Source organism: Leuciscus leuciscus (assembly GCF_965113295.1).
Source record: "Leuciscus leuciscus genome assembly, chromosome: 13".
Lineage (NCBI taxonomy): Eukaryota > Metazoa > Chordata > Actinopteri > Cypriniformes > Leuciscidae > Leuciscus > Leuciscus leuciscus.
This window is the reverse complement of record NC_138737.1, coordinates 40,499,161-40,518,942: the sequence shown is the minus strand read 5'-3', so window position 1 is coordinate 40,518,942 and position 19,782 is coordinate 40,499,161. Positions and strand designations below refer to the sequence as shown.

At 39.3% G+C, this 19,782-nt stretch overlaps 2 protein-coding genes across 4 annotated transcripts in view; one reads left to right on the top strand and one right to left on the bottom strand.

Moving 5' to 3' along the window:
* The window catches only part of LOC309512978 (uncharacterized protein), a 58,336-nt gene that overhangs the window by 29,099 nt on the left and 9,455 nt on the right, over positions 1-19,782 (bottom strand). The window lies entirely within an intron of this gene.
* The window catches only part of tmcc1a (transmembrane and coiled-coil domain family 1a), a 76,231-nt gene continuing 58,883 nt past the window's right edge, over positions 2,435-19,782 (top strand). For 2 of the 3 annotated variants that reach the window (XR_014211236.1, XM_082188750.1), the window contains exons 1-2: positions 2,435-2,591; positions 6,229-6,403. Coding sequence is in view for 2 of the 3 variants with exons in the window: in XM_082188750.1 (XP_082044876.1) it covers positions 2,515-2,591; positions 6,229-6,403 (252 nt within the window). In the remaining variant the exon portion in view is untranslated. Of the gene's footprint in view, positions 2,592-6,228; positions 6,404-17,183; positions 17,271-19,782 lie in introns of those variants that run through there. The other variant, XM_082188752.1, reaches the window with a different exon arrangement.

The following is a 19,782-nucleotide window of genomic DNA, read 5'->3' as shown; positions in this document are numbered from 1 at the left end:
CAATGATAACACCAAGCTTCCACACCTGAAGCAATGGAAATACAGAATTTGATTCAGCTGACACATACCAACAAGATACCACCATTTCCATTTTTATCTCATTAGTTTAAGAAAGTTGTCTTGCTGCCATGCTTTTATTTACTACAAACAGTTAGTTAGGTCTTTAATTGTGAAGTTAAGATCAGGGTGCATGCTGACATAAATTTATTTGTCATCAGCATAACAATGAAAACACATACCATACTTTCTAATAATCTCTTCAAGAGGCTAAAGGCTAAACAGAAGAGGCCCTCGCACAGAGCCCTGTGGGACACCCTGAGTAACTAATGTCGAAGAACTGTTTGTAAATGGATGTTTTTCACAATAGTGAAGCAACTGCTGAGATACATCTTTGAAATATGTGACATTAATACTCGATATTCAAAACACAACAACGGTGACACTAAAAAAAAAAAGAAAAAAAAGAAAGTTAAACTCTGAATATTACTAAATAAACAAACAACACAAACTGCAAAAGTTCAGGAGCACAGATAAAACCAACAAGTAGCAAAAACCTCCACATCATAATCTATTCGTCCTGCATTGCATGCTGGGTGCCGTCATATGCACTGAGAAACACAGTATGATGTCGTTTGTTTACTGTATATTTTAGCGTACAGTTTTACAGTAAACGAGTTATTGTAAAGTGCAATTAGAAAATCTTGACTAAAATTGCCAGAAAAGTACTATAGATTTTTCAAGAAACCTCTAAGAGTGCATTATATACTAGAGAAGTTCTGCTGTGAAATTACAGAAATTTCACAATAAAATGTTTAACCAGAAGTATGTATTATGCACAATTGATAACAAATATGTTGGTAACACTTTACAATAAGGTTCATTAGTTGACATTAGTTAATGTATTAACTAACATGAACTAACAAATGAGCAATACATTTGTTACAGTATTTATTTATCTTTGTTAAATGTTAGTTAATAAAAATACAGCTGTCCATTGTTTGTTCATGTTAGTTCACAGTGCATTAACTCATTTTAACAAATACAACCTTTGATTTTAATAAAATATTAGTAAATGTTGAAATTAATATTAATTTAGATAAACTACTAGATTACTAGATTAACTAATTAATTCTGAAGAAGTATTTTTCATTCTTAGTTCCTGTTAACTAATGTTAACTAATGAACCTTATTGTAAAGTGTTACCAATATGGTATACTGTATATTGCTATATCTACCTTGTGAACAAAAGCAGAAAACACTCTCACTCTCTCTCACAAACACACACACACACACACACACACACACACACACACACACACACACACACACACACACACACACATGCACACACGCACGCACGCACACACACACACACACACACATGCACACACGCACGCACGCACACACACACACATTATTGTCAATGGTCCACAGTCACAGTGGGTTGACTGATGGTCAGTGTCAGATCACCCGTACGTTCACACACCAGAGAGGGAACTGCATGACCCATGTGAGTACTGTACAACTTCTTGTTTCTTTATTCTGCTGTACAATTGCCTTTTTAGAAACAATAATGGGTAAACATCAAATTCTATACGATTTATTTTCAGTACTGCATTTGAAATGTCATAATTAAATTTTGCAATTGAGTAAAAGCTAATAAGCATGTGGTCTGACAGTAATATATTTTGTGTTGAGTATCTTATTTTCCATATTTGTTTTTAAAACCAAATGTGTTTGTTTTAGCTTGAGCTGTTACAACGAATCCATTAAACATATAAAAGTTGTGCGAATCGCTTTGAATCATTTACATTTCTCCATGAATGATTTAAAATGTCTTGTCTTATTCACAAAAATTTAAATGTAATTAACTAATAACAAATCGTGCCAACAAATGACTTAAAATGAATGATGAAAAACATTGGTAACTAATTTATTTAGTAACATTGGCAGTAATATCTGCACAATTTTATTGTTTTTCTAATCGTTGTAATATTTCTTCCTCTATGATGCTTGACTGAGCCATAACCAAAATTCTGCTGTGACCAACAAAACAAAGTGTTTCTGCAAAATCTCACAGATGCACTGAAGCGAGCAATATCACATACTCTAAAAGGATATTATACTTTTTCCATAAATTACCTAATAATTTCTCACTACAGAAATGGCAATCTAATGTTATTTATCACCTAATAGTCTGACAGTGATATATAGATACACACACACACACACACACACACACACAGACACACAGACATGGAGAAATGTTGGGCTTAGGTTGCCTGGTTTTCCTTGACTATAGCACAACTTAGACAATAAATATCTGTATACAGAACTAATGTCAAGCACTATATAGATGCCAGCCATTAGAAGAGCATGTGTCGGACAGTCTGTAGCTGTGTCACCCTCCTCTCCTCTCCAGAACGCACTGGATCTCGGCCCACAGAGGTGCTGTCACACTGCCTGCATTGATGTGATTCAGCTCAACACAATGCCACTTTTACACAGCACTGAATGGCTGATGCAACGCTCTGTGTGTGGGTTAGGTTTGCCGACACTGATGCGACCAAATGTAAATCCCCAGCAAAAAAGTAAGAACTTAATTCACTACTATTAAAAAACAGAGAATGTGTGTGTGCACACACTTAATCACATTCACACCAAGAACGATAACTGTAAAGATAACTATATTAACATCCACACCAGCGCAAAATATTATTCTGTTTACAATGGGCTAGTTGCATATGGCCGCCATGTTGGATTTTCGATCTAGCGAGTGAAGCAGTGAACATCTATAAAGCAGCTCTGTAGAAAACAGTGATTTCAACGTCCAGCTCAGTTCAGTTCTCATCCAATAGTGTCAGTGCAGTCGAATCAGTAATATTGCTGAATATTGTCCCCAACTAGGCACACCAGAGGAACCTAAACTCCATTAGGTGACAGAATGGAGAAACAAACCTTGGGAGAAACCATCCTCGATCTCTGACATCTTTAACTGTGCCTTGATGAAATGCCCATTCAAGATGCTAACATTGAGACAAATCCTCTAGCAAGTATGGCCAGGGGATTGGTTATTCTCAGTGGATCTGAAAGATGCCAACTTTCACATCCAGATAGCTCCCCATCACAGACCTTTTGAGATTCGCGTTCAAGTGGGTGCTTATCAGTATACTGTCCTTCCATTCGGACCGTCTCTGGCACGGGCACATTCACGAAATGAATGTCAAGTCAAGTCACCTTTCTTTATATATGGTTTATACAGCTTATACAGCTTTACAGAGATAACAGGAAAATAATGCAACAAAGTTTGTTTCTAGAAGAAAATAGCGTCACAGTCCAGCTTATTCATTAATTTCATTCATTTAATTTATTTATAAAGCACAATTAAAACAACAAAAACAGCTTAAGTAAGTTCAGTGATGGTTAATTTTTGCTGTAAAAAAGTTATTAATTTAGTCCATTTATATATATATAGCCACTCTGGAGAAAACCGTGATGTCATCGTCCAGCTCAGTTCAGTTCTCATATAATGGTGTCAATGACGGCAGATCAATAATATTGTTGAATACGACTGTAAAGTCGTCTTTAAACCAAGGAACGGCTATGTACTTAAGGTGCTCTCCACTCCGTTCAGAGCACAGGTCATTACTCTCTCTGCTCTTCCCGTTTCAGAGGATGATCAAGTGTTGCACTTACTCTGTCTGGTTTGGGTCTTAAGAGTATAAATCGAGTGCTCTGCCCAGTTCAGGCAGTCAGAGCACCTCTTCGTGTGCTTTGGGGCCGCACCAAAAGGCATCTGGTTAAGAAGCAAAGATTATCCAACGGGAAAGTGGATGCAATTGCGTTAGCTTAAGCTTCATTGGGCCTCCAATGCCCCATCAGAGTGAAGGCCCACTCCACTAGAGGCATGGCCTCCTCCAGGGAAAATCCATTGGCGACATCTGTGTGGCGGCCGGCTGGTCCTCGCCGTCCACCTTCGCCAGTTTTTATAATTTAGACGTCCCTGCTCTTCAAGCACGGGTCCTATCTGTCTAGCTGGGCTTTGACCTCTATGCGAGCTCAACCCACTAGAACTCTTTCCCTCGGTGCTCCGGCCTAGTGGTCTAAGCCTCTTAGTCTCAGGCGAATACCTCAGCCTATCTTAGCCTTGCTGCCTAAAGGGCCCTTATCCTCAAGTGTCTTGGGCTAGGGTCTTAGAACGATATTTGTTCTGCAGTTATAGCATTGCGCTATTGGATTGGATTCCCATAGCATCTAGCGATGCAGTACGAGTGAACCGTATCAATAGGGAACGTACTCGGTTACTAACGTTACCTCTGTTGCGAGTTACAAGTACTGCGTAACTGGCCATACTATCACGCTGCACAAATCGGCGTTCGCCGTTTCAGTTGAATTGTCCTGAGATCCTATGGTCAGGTGGCCCGCTTATATCTTATTGTAGCATTTGCATTATCCATTATAGCATTATCTTTTACTCAAAAGACTTTAAAACGGACTACTTGCACTTCTACTTCTGCGTTCTACTTATTACGGCTCAGGTGTTTCCAATAGCAGTGTTCAGACCTACAGACCTCATGAGAATGCAGATTATACTACTTTTAAAAGTTGTCAAGTGATTTAAAACAGCACACCATAGTTTCAGCATTAACATGATTTATCGTAAAAACGAACTTACTGAAACATTCCTATAAATATATTTTGTTTGTATTTCCAAATGTGAATCCTTAATAATTAATAAAATGTATTTCTCCATTATCTTGCAGCAGTTTTATCCTGGTCTTCTCATGAACCCTGTTTTCATTCACTGATCATATCCCAGATTTCAAGTAAACACTGAAACAATTCTGAAAGTCAATGTTGATGCATCAACGTTAGTGGAACTGAACTAACATCAAAGTGCTGTTTGTTCATCATCACTTTTGTACCCTCAGTTAATGCTGAAAGTGAAAGTATGTTGAAAATCAATGCTTATAAATCAATGCAAGTTAACATAAAACAATCAATGGTCATATGATTGAAACAATGTTACAATATGATATGTTAAATGTTGAAAATGCTGAAATTCCACAAAAAAAATCAATCGTTATAGGTTAGATAATAGTGTTGATTCTAGATCACTATTGGTTGAAAGAACATTGAAAATGTAATGTTAACATAGTTAAATAAATGTTAATAATTAAAAACAGAAAAGAAGAGTTGAGTCTTTTCAGTAGTTGAGTCACTTTTTTTTACACAGTTTAACACGATCAATGATAAAAAAAAAAGACAAAGGTAAAGGTGGGACAAAGAGAACAAAATATTACATCAGACTTCCTTCTGAAAAAGAAAGCGTGATGTCACCTAATACTGATTTAGTTCTGTGAATGATTACATGATAAAGCTGTAATCAGGAAGCCAGAGTTTAAAGTGTAATTTTCTTGTCATTTGCTCCTGAAGGAATCTACTAAATAATGCTGGAACTTAATCGAGACAAAGACTTTAAATCTTTACTCCAACTTATATGTAGAAAAATTTATGATTTATTCATGACCTTTAAAATTAATATATTTAATTTCAATCAGTACTTATTTTGAATAACTACTAGTATAGCTGAATAAGTACTATATCCACCATGTTGTCATTATCATTATCATCACATTATCATGTGATCTACTAGCATCAGTTGCGTCGCTTCAGTGTCATTCATAAATCCTCTCCCGTTGCCTCATGGGATAGTAAAGTGTCCATCGAATGCCCACTTCAGAAGTAGTCAGTCATCCAGGTACTCTTTTATGAGTATTGTGAATACTGACACACTACTCTTGTTTTTCACCTACTATAAAGTAGGGAAGTATGCAATTTCGGATGCAGCCGTAGAGAATTTGAGTTTGTCAGGTGGTTCATCTAACAAGACTAATAGGGAAGCATCGGTTTGCAGTTCACATGATCTTGTGGTCATCAACTACAAACCACCAGGCTCATTAGAGATGTCTTGAAAGTAGGCGAGAGTAGATGACGGCGGTCAGTGGAGTGAAGTATGTGTAGTCAAGAAGTTCTCACTTCTCATAGTGTATTAAATATACCAATGAAATCAAGTGAAGGAGATGTGATTTAATTATGTGATCTACCCTCATGCGCTTGGTTGCTAAAAACCTGGATGTAATTTAAGTTCTATTGCTTTAATATGAAATTAAATATGATGAACTCAAAGTACCGGTTATAAAGTATTCACTGTTGTAAATCCCCCAGAATGCAGTGCGGGCTGAACTGTCCAGTGGTCGCGAGGAGAGGTGGCGTCCCGCAGGAGCGTCAGCTGAGAGCATCTGTGCCAGAAACACTTTCTAAAGGGATCTGCACTGACACACCTGTCGAGACCGTCCTCATCATCTCATCATTCCTGCAGTCCAGCAACCACACACGACGGGTGAGTAACGTATGTGTGTGTGTGTGCTGCACGTTTATACAGTTAGAAAAGGAATTAGAGCCAATGGGTGGAGCTTGACGTCCAGCCACACCCAAACCATAACCATAACCATACATTTTAAAATAAAATATGGACTTAGTATCCGTGGCGTCACTCGTAGTGTTTCTGAAGAGCATTTTTCAGAGCCGTACGTCGCCATCTTGGCAGCACGTCACTCCCGGATAAACGAAAATGTGCAGTGAGATGGATTAGCTGAGGTGACGTGACGCTAACAGACAGCAGACGAACGGCTAGTAGTGACATCAGCGGCAATCCACCTGTCACTCAAGTGGCCACGCCCTTAATTATGCAGAACTTTAAGGCTTAATATAATTTAAATGGATGAGTTTTTAAAAAAATCACCCCCCTCACAGTTACATAATGTTTTTCTGCAAACATTTGTTTTTCTATGGGATTGACTCTCTTTTGGAGCCTGTCTCTAGTGGCCAGTCGGTGAATTGCAGTTTAAGTCACTTCAGTGTTGGTTTCAAGAGAGAGACAGGAAGGTTGCCGCTTGATCATAACCCTATTCTAACCCTAAATAGCACAGGTGGAGCTGGACTAGCTCAAACTCCACCCATGACGTCCAGAGAGACGGAGCTGGACGTAACTTGGCTCTGCAGTGAGCACCACTTGGAAACAATTTAACTCCCTTTGAAAGAAAGTGTGTTCACTTTAGACGGCCATTTTGCGCTTTGCACTTTCTCCCATTCATAAATAATATGAGTGCGGCGTCTTTGGAAGATCCACAAATATCTGGACTTCACCACCATCTACTCAAGCCAATCAGATAACGGACACCTTGGCCATTTTTACACCTGGTATTAAGATGCGTTTCGGTCGATCGGATCACGAGTGGACGACTCTAAATACAGGAGTAAACGGGTCTAAGGTCTCGTTTACACTGCAGGTCTTGATGCCCAATTCTGATTATTTGCCTATATCCGATTTTTTTGACCGTCCGTTTACACGTTCTTTCAATTGTGACCCATATCCGATTCATGTGTCTACACTTGCCATACTATCTGAAACATCGTGCATGCTTAAATGGTTAAATTCTCTTGCACAGATGGATGAACGCAAAATATGCTTGATGCTAGCTCTGCGATATATGCAAAGTTCGCCAAACATCACCATGATTATGAGGCGAAGGAGGACGAAAAGTGCCATCATTGCAGCCTGTGCATATGCTTCAGTTATTGTGTGCGAGAGAGATCTCAGGACTGGCGGGAGCATATTGTGGCGGGCTTTAACGAGGAGCAGTGGGTCCGAAACTTTAGGATGAGCAAGCCAACCTTTGATATGTTGTGTCACGTGTGTCCACATTCCTCTCCTACGACGACACGACGTGTCCATCCGTCCCGTTGCAGACGCGTGTCGGGTTTCTCTCGTCATTAAACCGCGGAGACGTCGCCTAATGCCTCAGAAAACCCGATCTGCCCGTTTACATGACAGTCGCATTGGCTCATATCTGATTTATATCTGATTTATTTCCACATATGAGTGAGGCCTGAAACCGATCTCGAAATATCCGAATGCATGCGTTTTTTTCCTGTTTACACGGTCATAGAACACATCCGATCTGTGTCACATGAGCGAAACATCGGAATTGGGTCACATCTCACTGATGAGCTTGTCCAGTTTCCTCCACTTCCAGAGTTAGTAGAAAACACATTCGACCGGATTGCTTTCGCAGTGTAAACGCTCATGTGACCGAATGTGTTCAAACAGCCTCTAAAGACCGTCTTCTCTCCGTCTACTGGTCTAATGCGGGAACATTATGGGAAGAGCGACAGCCAGACGGGATTTAAACTGTCGACTGAAGACTCAAGTTTGGTTTGAAGATGAAAAACGTACCAAACACAATGTTCTCTCATCATTCCTGATTTCTAACACACACTCACAGCGTTTGGCTGATCTCGCGTCTGTCAGAGCAGAAACTGAAGCTGATGCTCTCCGTGTTTCTCCGTCGTCTCCGGTTTCGATCATATGTAAATTACATGAGCTTATTATCCATTACATTGAAAGATCTGAAAAACCCATACCTTTACTCACCCATAGACCCTCCCCTCGAAGACATCAGGACAGAAGTGTTTGAAAGTGGACAGAAGAGACGGATTGAAACACCAGGTGTAAATGGGAATGTGTCTCTCGTCTACTTGTGATCCGATCGACCAAAACGCATCTTAACACCAGCTGTAAACAGAGCCCTTGAGCCCAATATTAGCATGTTCTAGCTTCACCCAATCACGCTTTGTTAGGAAACAGACTTGTTTTGAACTCCTCGGCCTGAAAAGAAATGCATTATTTATTTAGTAATATTAAAGAACTCAAAGCCTATATATGCGTCTGTGAATGCCAGAAACCCTGTTTAACAGCTGAATTCCCGGTGAAGAACTAAACCGCCCATAACGCTGAGAAGAGTGTGTTGAAGTGTTCGACAACACAGCTGCTCTGCCATCAGTACAAATCAAATATGTGCACTTATAACAAGTATAGAGTGTTTTGTTCTACTGCACACCACTGTATTTTGTTGTTGTTTTTTATGTAAGTTGCTAATGCACAAGGACATGATGGTCCAAATCATTAAGCACTGAAACTTTTGTAGTCTTTATTTAGCAGCTTATCTAAGAATTAATATTAGCTGCATCATTTATTTAAGGATTATTGTTTATGTTTAGATGCAGTGTGTTTTTGGTAGATAATAACATGTGTTTGTTGTTGTTGTGTATTGTGTGTATGATGGTATAGTCTGTAACAGCAGCTGAGCAGATGTAGAAAACACATGCATGGTTGTTGTAGTTGAGAATACGGTTTCATGTTTAAAGTCGGGATGAAAAGGAAGTTGCGCTAGTGTTTTCTTCCCTATTGTGACAATTACGTTTTTAGTTAGTTTTTAGTTCCCTGTTTAACTCTAACAAAACCATCATCTGCCCCCTTTTTTCCATCTTATATCAGCTCAGAGAGAAGTTTATTTGAAATACAAATGATGAAAATATTTGAAAAGTGTGAATAAGGTGTTTAACGTGTAGTTGAGACTGTATGTGGTGTTGATGGGATCGGTGTGACGTGAGCATCTCGTATCTGCGCTCAGATCCCTTCAGTTACTGACCAACAGGAGGAGTTATTACAGAAGGTGTAGGAGAAACTTCTGGGACTGAGACAAGCAATGTCCCAAAAAGGGCAGCATTTGAACAAAAATAATCATATACACTGAAGTAGTGAGTAGTAGTATACTACTACTATTGCAACTCTCTTTACTTTGGAATTGACAACAAAGCATTGGCACATCTTCAAAAAATACAGAATGCTGCTGCAAGAATGCTTAAGTCAGCCAACAAATTTGAGTCAATTACTTAAATAATCGTTGAAATGGCTGCTGGTTTGAGATAGAACTATCTATGAGATCCTGTTACTTGTTTTTAAGGCCCCTTCTTATCTTTCAAGTATGCTGGCATTTAATAATCCATCTAGATCTTTGAGATCCGAAAATGTAAATCTTCTCTGTGTTGTCAGAACAAAACACAAACATAAGGGCGACAGAGCGTTTTCCCGTGTCGGACCCAGACTTTGGAATGATCTCCTTCTTTCTGTAAGGTCAGAAAAGTCACTACCGAAATGTAAGGCCATGTTAAAAGCACATCCTGGGCATCTTCATAATGGGTGTTTTGATCATTACCTTGTCTATGTTTTGTGCGTTTTTGTTAGATTTTTTTATTTCTCTCTCTGTACTCTTATTTTTGTGTTTTTTAGTGATTGTGAAGCACTTTGGGCAACAGCTGTTGCATTAAATGTGTACGGTGGCCCAGTAGCGCACAACACAACGAGATTTAAAAAGCAAACATAAGTTCACAACACAACGCAATTAAGCCACAACACAACAGAAATGCTCCCGACCACTAGAGGGCTCTCGGAGCGCGATAAAGTTAGTTTTCCTTGCCACTGTTCTAAAGAGTCGGCAGTCTTAATATATCAATACCACGATTAGTTTTAACAGTATGCAACCATTGTATATCGACAGAAAATATACTTCAAAATCACCTACATGAATTATAGCTAATGCTTTGTTTTTGAATGATGCCTAAGGGAAGGCAATTCCACCAAGTGGTTAAAACGTATAATTTATTATAATATAATTTGATAAATAAAAATAAAAACCATTTGGTGAATTGCAGAATTACAGGAAGGTATTGGCACAATTTCACCTGTAATAAGTCAGTCTGGTCACTAGAAACCACAAGCTTTGGGACATGAAAAACAAAACAAAAAAACCTTTAGGTGAATTACAGTAGGCCTAATGTTTTTATAAAAAGCAAATTGTGTACTGTGCATACAGGGAGCTACTGGCACAATTTCACCTGTTGTAAGTCAGTCTGGTTAATAGGAACTACAACCTTTGAAACATGATAAAAGAAAAGGAAAAACTTTTATTATATTACAGAAATTTTCAACAAAAAAATTGTTGTTTACTGTAAATAGATGAAGGAAGGTATTGGAAAAAAGTCAGCTGTAGTAAGTCAGTGTACTACCAATACATCAAGCTTTGGATTCGGAACATTTCTGTTTTTGAATGTTAAAAGTAATTTTAATTCATACAAATTATACATTTTAACAACTTGAAGGAATTGGCGGACGTTCCCTTAGGGATCATGCGCTTTTTAAATGTCGTTGTGTTGTGCACTACTGAGCCACCGTAAATGTGCTTTATAAATAAATAAATGAAATGAACATGTTGTTATAATGTACTACAAAACACTGAGGTGTGAATAGTATCTGCTACTATTTCCACTAAGTATAAATACCGTCTAACTAACACTTGTGTACAGTTTTTCTCGATTGCTTGAACACTATAACCAGGCTTTTGAACTAAAATTTCAAAACCATAACGGCATTTATCAGAAAGCACACCCATTTCCCTAAACTATAAACACGATTCCCCTGTTTTGACACATCAGATTTGTTGAACTTCCACTGCAAAACTCTACACACAATCATTTCTCATTGCCTACCCCATGTGGTCATTTAGAAAGCACTAGCATTCAATATTGTTCACTCAAGTCAGCACAGCTTCAGCTCAGTTAGCACACAATTACCCAGGTGGAAACTCTAAAGGTCTGTTCACACGACAACGATATGCTTAAAACGGAGAAGTTTTTCCTTTGAGTTTTCCGCGTACAGACGACACCAGACGACACTATTGTCAAAATGATCCCCATTCACACGGTTACGTGAAAACGAATAAAAACGCTGTATTCTGATGCCAGACCAGTAGATGGCGATGAAACACTATAGACTGAACACATAATACGCATGTGCATGACGTCATCATCTTCGGAGATTCACGTTTTTGTTGTTTACACGGAGACCGTTTTCAAAAGTTTGTGTTTTCAGGCCCAAAACGCTGTTGTCATGTAAATGAACGGCCAAAACGCATAAAAAGTTTTACGTTTTAAGTTGAAAACGGTGTCGTGTGAACAGCCCCTAAGAGTCAAAACTGATCTCACACCAATCAGAACCTTCGATAGATAGTGTTGGAACAATGGATCCAGAGAGACGTGATAGAAGAGGTTGAGGACGCCTGAGATGAGGAGGACGAGGAAGGGCAAGGAAACAAGCAGTCTCGGATGAAACTGGTGCCACTAGTTGACCATGTCCTTGTCCTTGTATGACTATGAGGGAGGCTGGGCCACGAGTTCAGCCAAACTTGAGTCGCTTCACCGTCGCCTCGATCATAAGGACCTTCAGGAAACAGGTCGGTGTGCTTCAGACTGCTCTAACTTCTGAGTGCTGTACAACACATAGATGTATACTGTAGCTGTTACACTACAGAGAGTATGCACTGACGTCACTTTCCCACAGGAACACACTCCCTCATCCGGACTGAGTGGCAGAAGAGCTGCTGAGTGACTGTATTTAATAGGGGAAACTGCGAAAACGCCAGTAAAACGAATGATTATCAGCTAAAACTAAAGGTTGGACTCTATATACACTGTCAGAAATAGGGGTACAGTAGGAGTCCATTTCTGTCCCCCAAGGTACAATCTACACTAACGTACCCCATAGGGCTTATTATTGGACCTCAAGGTACATATATGTACCTTTTGAGGGTCAAAAAGCATATGTACCGTTTCTTTTAAAGGTTAATGTACAATATTGTACCCTTGAGGTACAGCCCCAGTCACAAGCCATTGTACCCCTAAAGGTGTTTTATATTACATATATACCTCTCTATTTCTGAGAGTGTAGTGTTCCTTATAACTTACCAAAGATCCAATGATTCATGGATGTTGACATGCCGCCAGAAATCGTGTTTCCTGACATTTATATGTGCCTGATTTTGACGCCGGGGAAAAAAAGAAGCTTTCAGTTGATCAGGAGTGGATCAGGCATGCTAGAGGATTTTATGTTGACAAGATTTTTGTTATTTTTGTTTGGTGAATTGTACTGTACAGAACATTCAGGAATAAAAATGTGCAAATGTATACATTTGTTGTGTCTTTTGTTGTGTTCATCATTTGCAAAGGCTTTGAGGGGAAGAACCACAAGCAAAACAGCTCATTACCGGTTTTTGCAGTATTGTTTTGAATTTTATTCTCACCAGTGTGTTAGGGCGTTTTCACACTTATAGATCGTTTGTTTTGTCCTGAAACAGGGACTTACAGTTTCTCTGAATTGCTAACACTTTTTATTTTTATTTTTATGTTCTCAATGCCTTAACTATGTGAACTTGTTTAATGTTTTACAGAAAGAGTGATTTATTCGACAAATTGGTTTAGGCTATTGATAATTTGCTTCAGAGAATGGGATTTAGTGTTTAGCAATTCAGAAAAACTGTAATTTGTTACAATGTTGCATTTTCTTCTTGGTTCGGTCGGCTTTCACATGGGAACCTTTCAAAGCAAAATGTGTTTATGCAAGTTACATACGAGTGCAACTGTCCTCCTTTTGATCAGAGTTTCCTCTGCGTTATCCATCAAGATGATTGACAAGTTCGCTCCATTATCGTATCGTGATAAATATCGAATCGTGACATGAGGGTCTCGTTACACCCCTAATATACGAATGATATAATGCAGATAGAGCAGGAATCAAGGCTTCATCAGGACAGCATTCTCGCGCGGAGAAGCACAATTACACAACATTTTAAGATGAAGAGCTGCTCAACTGTGATAACTAATGTGTTCTCACAGAATCTCACAGCGTTGTATATAGCACATTTCACGTTATTAATTATAATACCATTTGGTTGGTTGGTCCATTGGGTCGAATTGCTTTCACATCTCAAGCGAACCGTCCCAGAGTTCGTTTGCAATCGGGGCGAGAAACGAACCGAACCAAGGGAGAAAATGCACCAGGTTGCGAAAACAAACGTTCAGGTGTGAAAGCAACCTAAGGCCTTGTCCACACTAAAGCCGCGTTTCCACCGAAATTACCCGGAACAATTTGTACCAGGAACTTTTTTCCCAGGAACTTTTTTCGCCCCAGACCGGTTGCTTTCTGCGTTTACACCGCGGTCTAAAGTACCGGGAAGGTAAACCAGTCTGCGACGGACAGTAATCAGTTGCGCCCATAGACTATAAAAGGGTTGCGCTACATTTATAATAAGTATGGACTGAGGAGATTCAAACTGTGCTGCAGTTATGTATTGGTTTACTAACGAGGTAATTAACAAAACAAAATTGACGAGCACTGATACTAAAGCGTGTTCAGAAAGCTCGTATGCGTATAAAATTAGACAACGTATGTTATCAGTTATTGTGAGATGCCTGGGACGAACGCGCAAAAAATTACTCTTTCGCAAATACGCTTAAAAAAAGCCTGAACCCCGTCTATCAATCATAAATAGTGACAGTCTTGTAAATAGTTGTTCGTTACAAACCTCAAAGCGCTATTTCAATCCTGTTACAGTACATTTGTAACATGGTTTGGAGTGCCTTGCAATAGATGACAATGTGTAAACATAATGACTTAATAATAAAAGCTGTGGCAGAAAAGAGACGAGCACTGATAAAGCGTGTTCAGTAAGCTCGTAATGCTAACGTTAGATATAAAATGTGTATGTTATCAGCTATTGCGGACATTGACCGTGAGATGGCTGGGACGAACGCGCAGAAAGTTTCCTCTTCCACAAATACTCTTAATAAAGCCTGAAACTCCTCGCCAGTCCACCAGTTTTTTTTTTATTAAATTCCATATTTGCTGACAGACAACTCTTACGGCATGAAGCCACGACACGAACCGCAATAGATTTTTTACAAAGGGAGGTTAAAAATAAATAAAATGCTGCGTGGAATCATCCAACCAAAATGCGGCGTGAACGCAACCAATCAGCTTGTGCAGCGCACAAGTCCCACCCCTGAAAGTTCCTGAACTTTGAAAAAGTACTACCTCATGAGCAGGGACTATCGGAAGGGGAAATATTTACCCGGAACTTCATTTAGACCCTGGTTCCTGCGGTGTAAACACATCGAGTACCAGCCCAAAGTTCCTAGTTCCTGGGGAAAGTTCCTGCGGTGGAAACGCGGCTTAATACATTTTTGTTTGAAAACGCATCTTTTTCTCTCCATTTTGGCCTTCCATCCACACTGACACTGTTTCGCGTTGTAGTGTGGACTGTCAAAAAGGAGGTATTTAAAAACGATGATGTAAATTTAGTCATGTGACGCATATTGTACCAATAGATATTCATGTTTAAACCGGTGTTGTGCCTGTTATGTGCGATTCACTTTCACACTGTTGCTAAAATGTCACACTTTGCACACTCTTCATATCACAGTCCTGCAAAGGTTACAGTAAATTCACTCACATTTGCTGTCCTGCGGCGAAACATGAGAGCAGTTTTACCGTTTTAGACCAAACATATAATGGTGAGTGAGAGCGACTTGGACAATCAGTGAATGCTGAGATATTTAGCTAAATAAAATGATCATGTCAGAAGAATTGTGCGCTAACTTTTTATTTTTCCATCTGTATCATCTCAGTGAGCTTTTGTGAGGTTTTACCATAGACTGTAAAAAATATGGACAAAGCGTCTGTGACGTCACCCATAGACTTCTGAAGAACGGTTTTGAGGCCGTTTATGGGGGGTATGGGCGGCGCCATATTTCAATACAAATGTTCAGAAAGGATAACTTACAGGTATGATGTGTTGTGTCAGATCATGGCCGAGACGTCAAATTTCAGGAATTCCACTCGGCGCAGCCTATGCTCGTTGTCAGCTGTCAATCAAGCTGTGAATCGTGCCCTTATTTGTCATACATTTTATATCTAAATACGATCTAAACTAACGAGTTAGAAAAAAATTCACCCCCCTCACAGTTGTCAGGCACTCGGAACCTATCGAAAAATACAATAAAAGTCCATGGGACCAACCTGTAAAAACATGAATTTATGCTGTGAAAACGGACATTTTAACATGGGGGTGTATGGACATTTGCTCCCTTTTGGGACCTTCCCCTAGCGGATTTTCGATGTATTGCAGTTTTTCGCACTTCCAGGTAGGCTTCATTTTTCAGATTAGAATGTTGCCGCTTGGGTTTTACACATGCGCAGTAAAGGTGAATTTAGGGGGGGGGGTTACAGCGCTAGTGTGGACTGAGAGCGTTTTTAAACGAAAACGATGTTTTCAAATGTATCTGGGTTTACACGTGGCCGGTTATTTTCATAAACGGACATTTCACCCTCTCCGTTTTCAGAAAAGTGTTCGTTTACACAAACCCGTGTATATGCCGTCAAGAGCATGCCAAACCTGTAGGTGGCAGTGTAACGAGAAGCTCAAGCCCATGTTAGCCAATCAGAATTCCAAAAATATAGGTCGCACCTTTGATGCAGTGCAAGTTCTGTCGCACACTGTGACGTCGACTGTCTAAAACTCTGTTTTTCTCAGTTTACATGCAAACGTGCAAACAGAGTTTTCCAAAATCTCTACTCTGGGCGGAGTTTTCAGAGGCGAATTCTCCGTTTGCGTGTAAACGAGGGGCACAACCGAAGGGAAATGTCTCCGTTTTTCAAAATAACCGTGTACGTGTAAACGGGGCCTAAGGTGCTGTTTACACGAAACCATTTTCAACTAAAAACGTACAAACTTTTTATGCGTTTTGGCCGTTCGTTTACATGACAACGACGTTTTGGGCGCCTAAAAGTGCAAGTTTTTGAAAACGGACTTCATGTAAACAACAAAAACGTGAATCTCTGAAGACGATGACGTCATGCACATGCGTATTACGTGTTCAGTCTTCGCCATCTACTGGCCGGGCAGCAGAACACAGCGTTTTTCCGCGGATCCGTCTGTACGCTGAAAACTCATAGGAAAAACGTCTCCGTTTTAAGCATTATCGTTGTCGTGTAAACATACCCTGACCTGAGATGTTGTGGTGTGTGTATTTTTGAGGGCTTGTGTGTCATGTCTGAGGGCAACGTTTGGTTTTTCAGCAAGATTGAATGATTTTGAGTGGAGAGCTTCATTTTAACCAGAAAATAGGAAGTTTATGGACTTGGGTGAGAAGTTTTGGATTTGTGTTTAGAGTTTCGAGAAAAGGAGGCATTGTCTCAAGAAATGTGTTTAAGCTTTCGAGAAAAACTGTAAAAGGTTTGTCTTGTTGCAACAATAGGAGTCTGTGGTGCAGTATGTGCTCGTATAAGTACACATGTTTATGTGTGTGTGTGTGCGTGTGTGTGTGTGTGTGTGTGAGAGAGAGAGAGAGAGAGAGAGAGAGAGAGAGAGAGAGGGGTGGGTGAGAGGTGGGTGAGAGTGTTTCTGCTTGTGTTCGTTCAGTGTTTGTCAGTCAGGATGGTTCAGCGATTCAGTCTCCGCAGACAATACTCACAGGTAACACTTTCAGTGTGTGTGTGTGTGTGTGTGTGTGTGTGTGTGTGTGTGTGTGTGTGTGTGTGTGTGTGTGTGTGTGTGTGTGTGTGTGTAAGCATATGAGTGTTCAAAAGCTTAAGCAGAATACCTTTGAAAATGTTCGATTGAGGAGTATACACTGATCTATGAGAATGAGAGGGCGGCTTATATGTACATTTCTGAGAAGCAAGAGACAGAAGCAAACGTCTCCATTTGCACACTGTGAAATCTCTTTTCCAGAGAAACATTCGAGACATTAAAGAGATTTTTGAGGCATTGAAAGGTCAACATCTGTTTGAGAGTTATGTTTGTACCTGATGAAGTTTTAACTTATTGACTGCATGTGTCAACAATCCCAGTGTTCTCTGACACAAAAGACCCTTTACAGGCTCAAACTCTCTCACCACAGACACAACTGAGTTTCTCTACTAGACATTTTAAAACTTTGAATGTATATGCATATCAACTGCAAATCCTAACTTTGTTCATCCTCTCAAATTCAAGTCATGTGAAAACACGGTAACACTTTATTTTGATGGTCCCTTTTGAACGTGCTGTTGACTATAAGTAACTTTGCAACTATATGTCAACTAACTTTCATTGGAGTATAAGTCGACTGTCTGCTTAATATCTGATAACTCTTTATTGTGATGGTCCTCCAACAGACACTCTACTGACTATAAGTAATTTTGCAACTAGGCCTACATGTCAACTTAATCTAACCCTAACCCTACCAGTCTATTAATACTCTACTAACACTCTAATGAGAGTTAGTAGACATGTAGGAGCAGCGTTACTTATAGTCAACAGAACGTGTTAAAGGGACCATCAAAATAAAGTGAAACCGAAAACACTACTAAAGCAAAAGATCCAAAATTAACTCAAGATCTTCATTTACATGCATTTGTATGTTTGACCACACTAATAAACATTATTAAAAGAATGCCAACTTTAAATCTGCAGGATTGTATCATAACAGTAAAATGGAGTAGATTGCATATTTGGATGCATATGTTGAGTTACAGAGTGTGTGATTTACCCGACTCTCTCCTGTGATTATAGTCTCAGACAAAACTCTGTTCCTGGTTCTCAGAGATTGAATGATCATTACCTTTGCAAACGGTGCTTCTTAAGTTGCATGCAATTATGCATAATTTATAGTTACTACTATAGTAACAGCATGTAAAGACACTGTTACTAAAACATCTCGAGCACATCCTCACTACTGGGCAGATTATTTTCTGATATCCTCTTTGCAGCAAAGGTAATATCTGGTTATTTCGGGGTCTGTGAAAAAGGGCTTTCCTGTTGTTCTGTCATTCCTCTCATTCTTTAACTTCTTACATTAGAGTCCCTGGGCTCTCTTTTGATGAAGATGTTTCATATTGTGAATGAAGCATGACCTGCTATATACTTCATCCTCCTTTATGAGCTCATTTTAACGGAGCTAAAAAAAAAAAAAGTAGATAAAAGTAGTGAATCTGTATGTGGTGTCACAATATATTGCAATTCAAAAATGCAACTATATTGAGTTTTATAGTGTACTACATTACACTACTATTATGTTGAATATAATGTAAAATAATGCAATGGAGGAATATTTGTGGGTCATGATAATGCCAAATGTCTGATGTTACCAGTAAAAAGTGGCCGACATTATTTTAAATATATCTAGTCAGAGTTCAAGCATATTCATCTAAAATAATTCGGTATTTTCAGCTTCAGAATCATGAATATGTTTATTCTGGTGTCTCTATTGTCCTGAGCTTTGGGTTTCCAGCACCATATCCAGCATTCATATCCACCCAGTAATACCAAATTTAGCATTTAAATCAACAGAACTGTATATGTCTTGGAGTATCGCAATAATATGGTATCGTGAGCTCAGTATCGTGATACGTATCGAACCGTGACATGAGGGTCTCGTTACACCACTAGTGAATACATACAGGGACCCAGGGAATACAATAGACCCAAACTAGAGAATCCACATTATTCCAAAATACATATTAAATAGATATATTTTTAGCTGAGTCTTGAAGGTAGACAAAGTTGATAGATCACGAAGTGAAAGAGGTTGTGAATTCCTTAATTTAGGAGCATTAACACTAAATTAACTTCCACTTACATTGGACAAACGGAAACGGGGAATGAACAAAAGACCATTATAACTGATGCATTGACCTGACTTTGACGTGTGCTGCATGTGTCGTTTCCAACATGCTTTGCAAAAAAGCAGCTACATCATTGATTGAACATTGAATGTGTGAGAAACTGAGGTCTGAACTCAGTTACAAAACCACAAACTGTTTCCTGTTTCCTGTGTGAGATTCCACTGGCAGCTATTATTGTCGCTCTATGCTCATTGTTCGAGTGCAGTGATGAGCTAAGAAAACACATTATCAGTCATATCCATAGCACATAGTTCTCTTTAATGTTATCACCCTGTTTCATCTGCATGTTTAATGAATATTCATGACTAATTATTTATCCG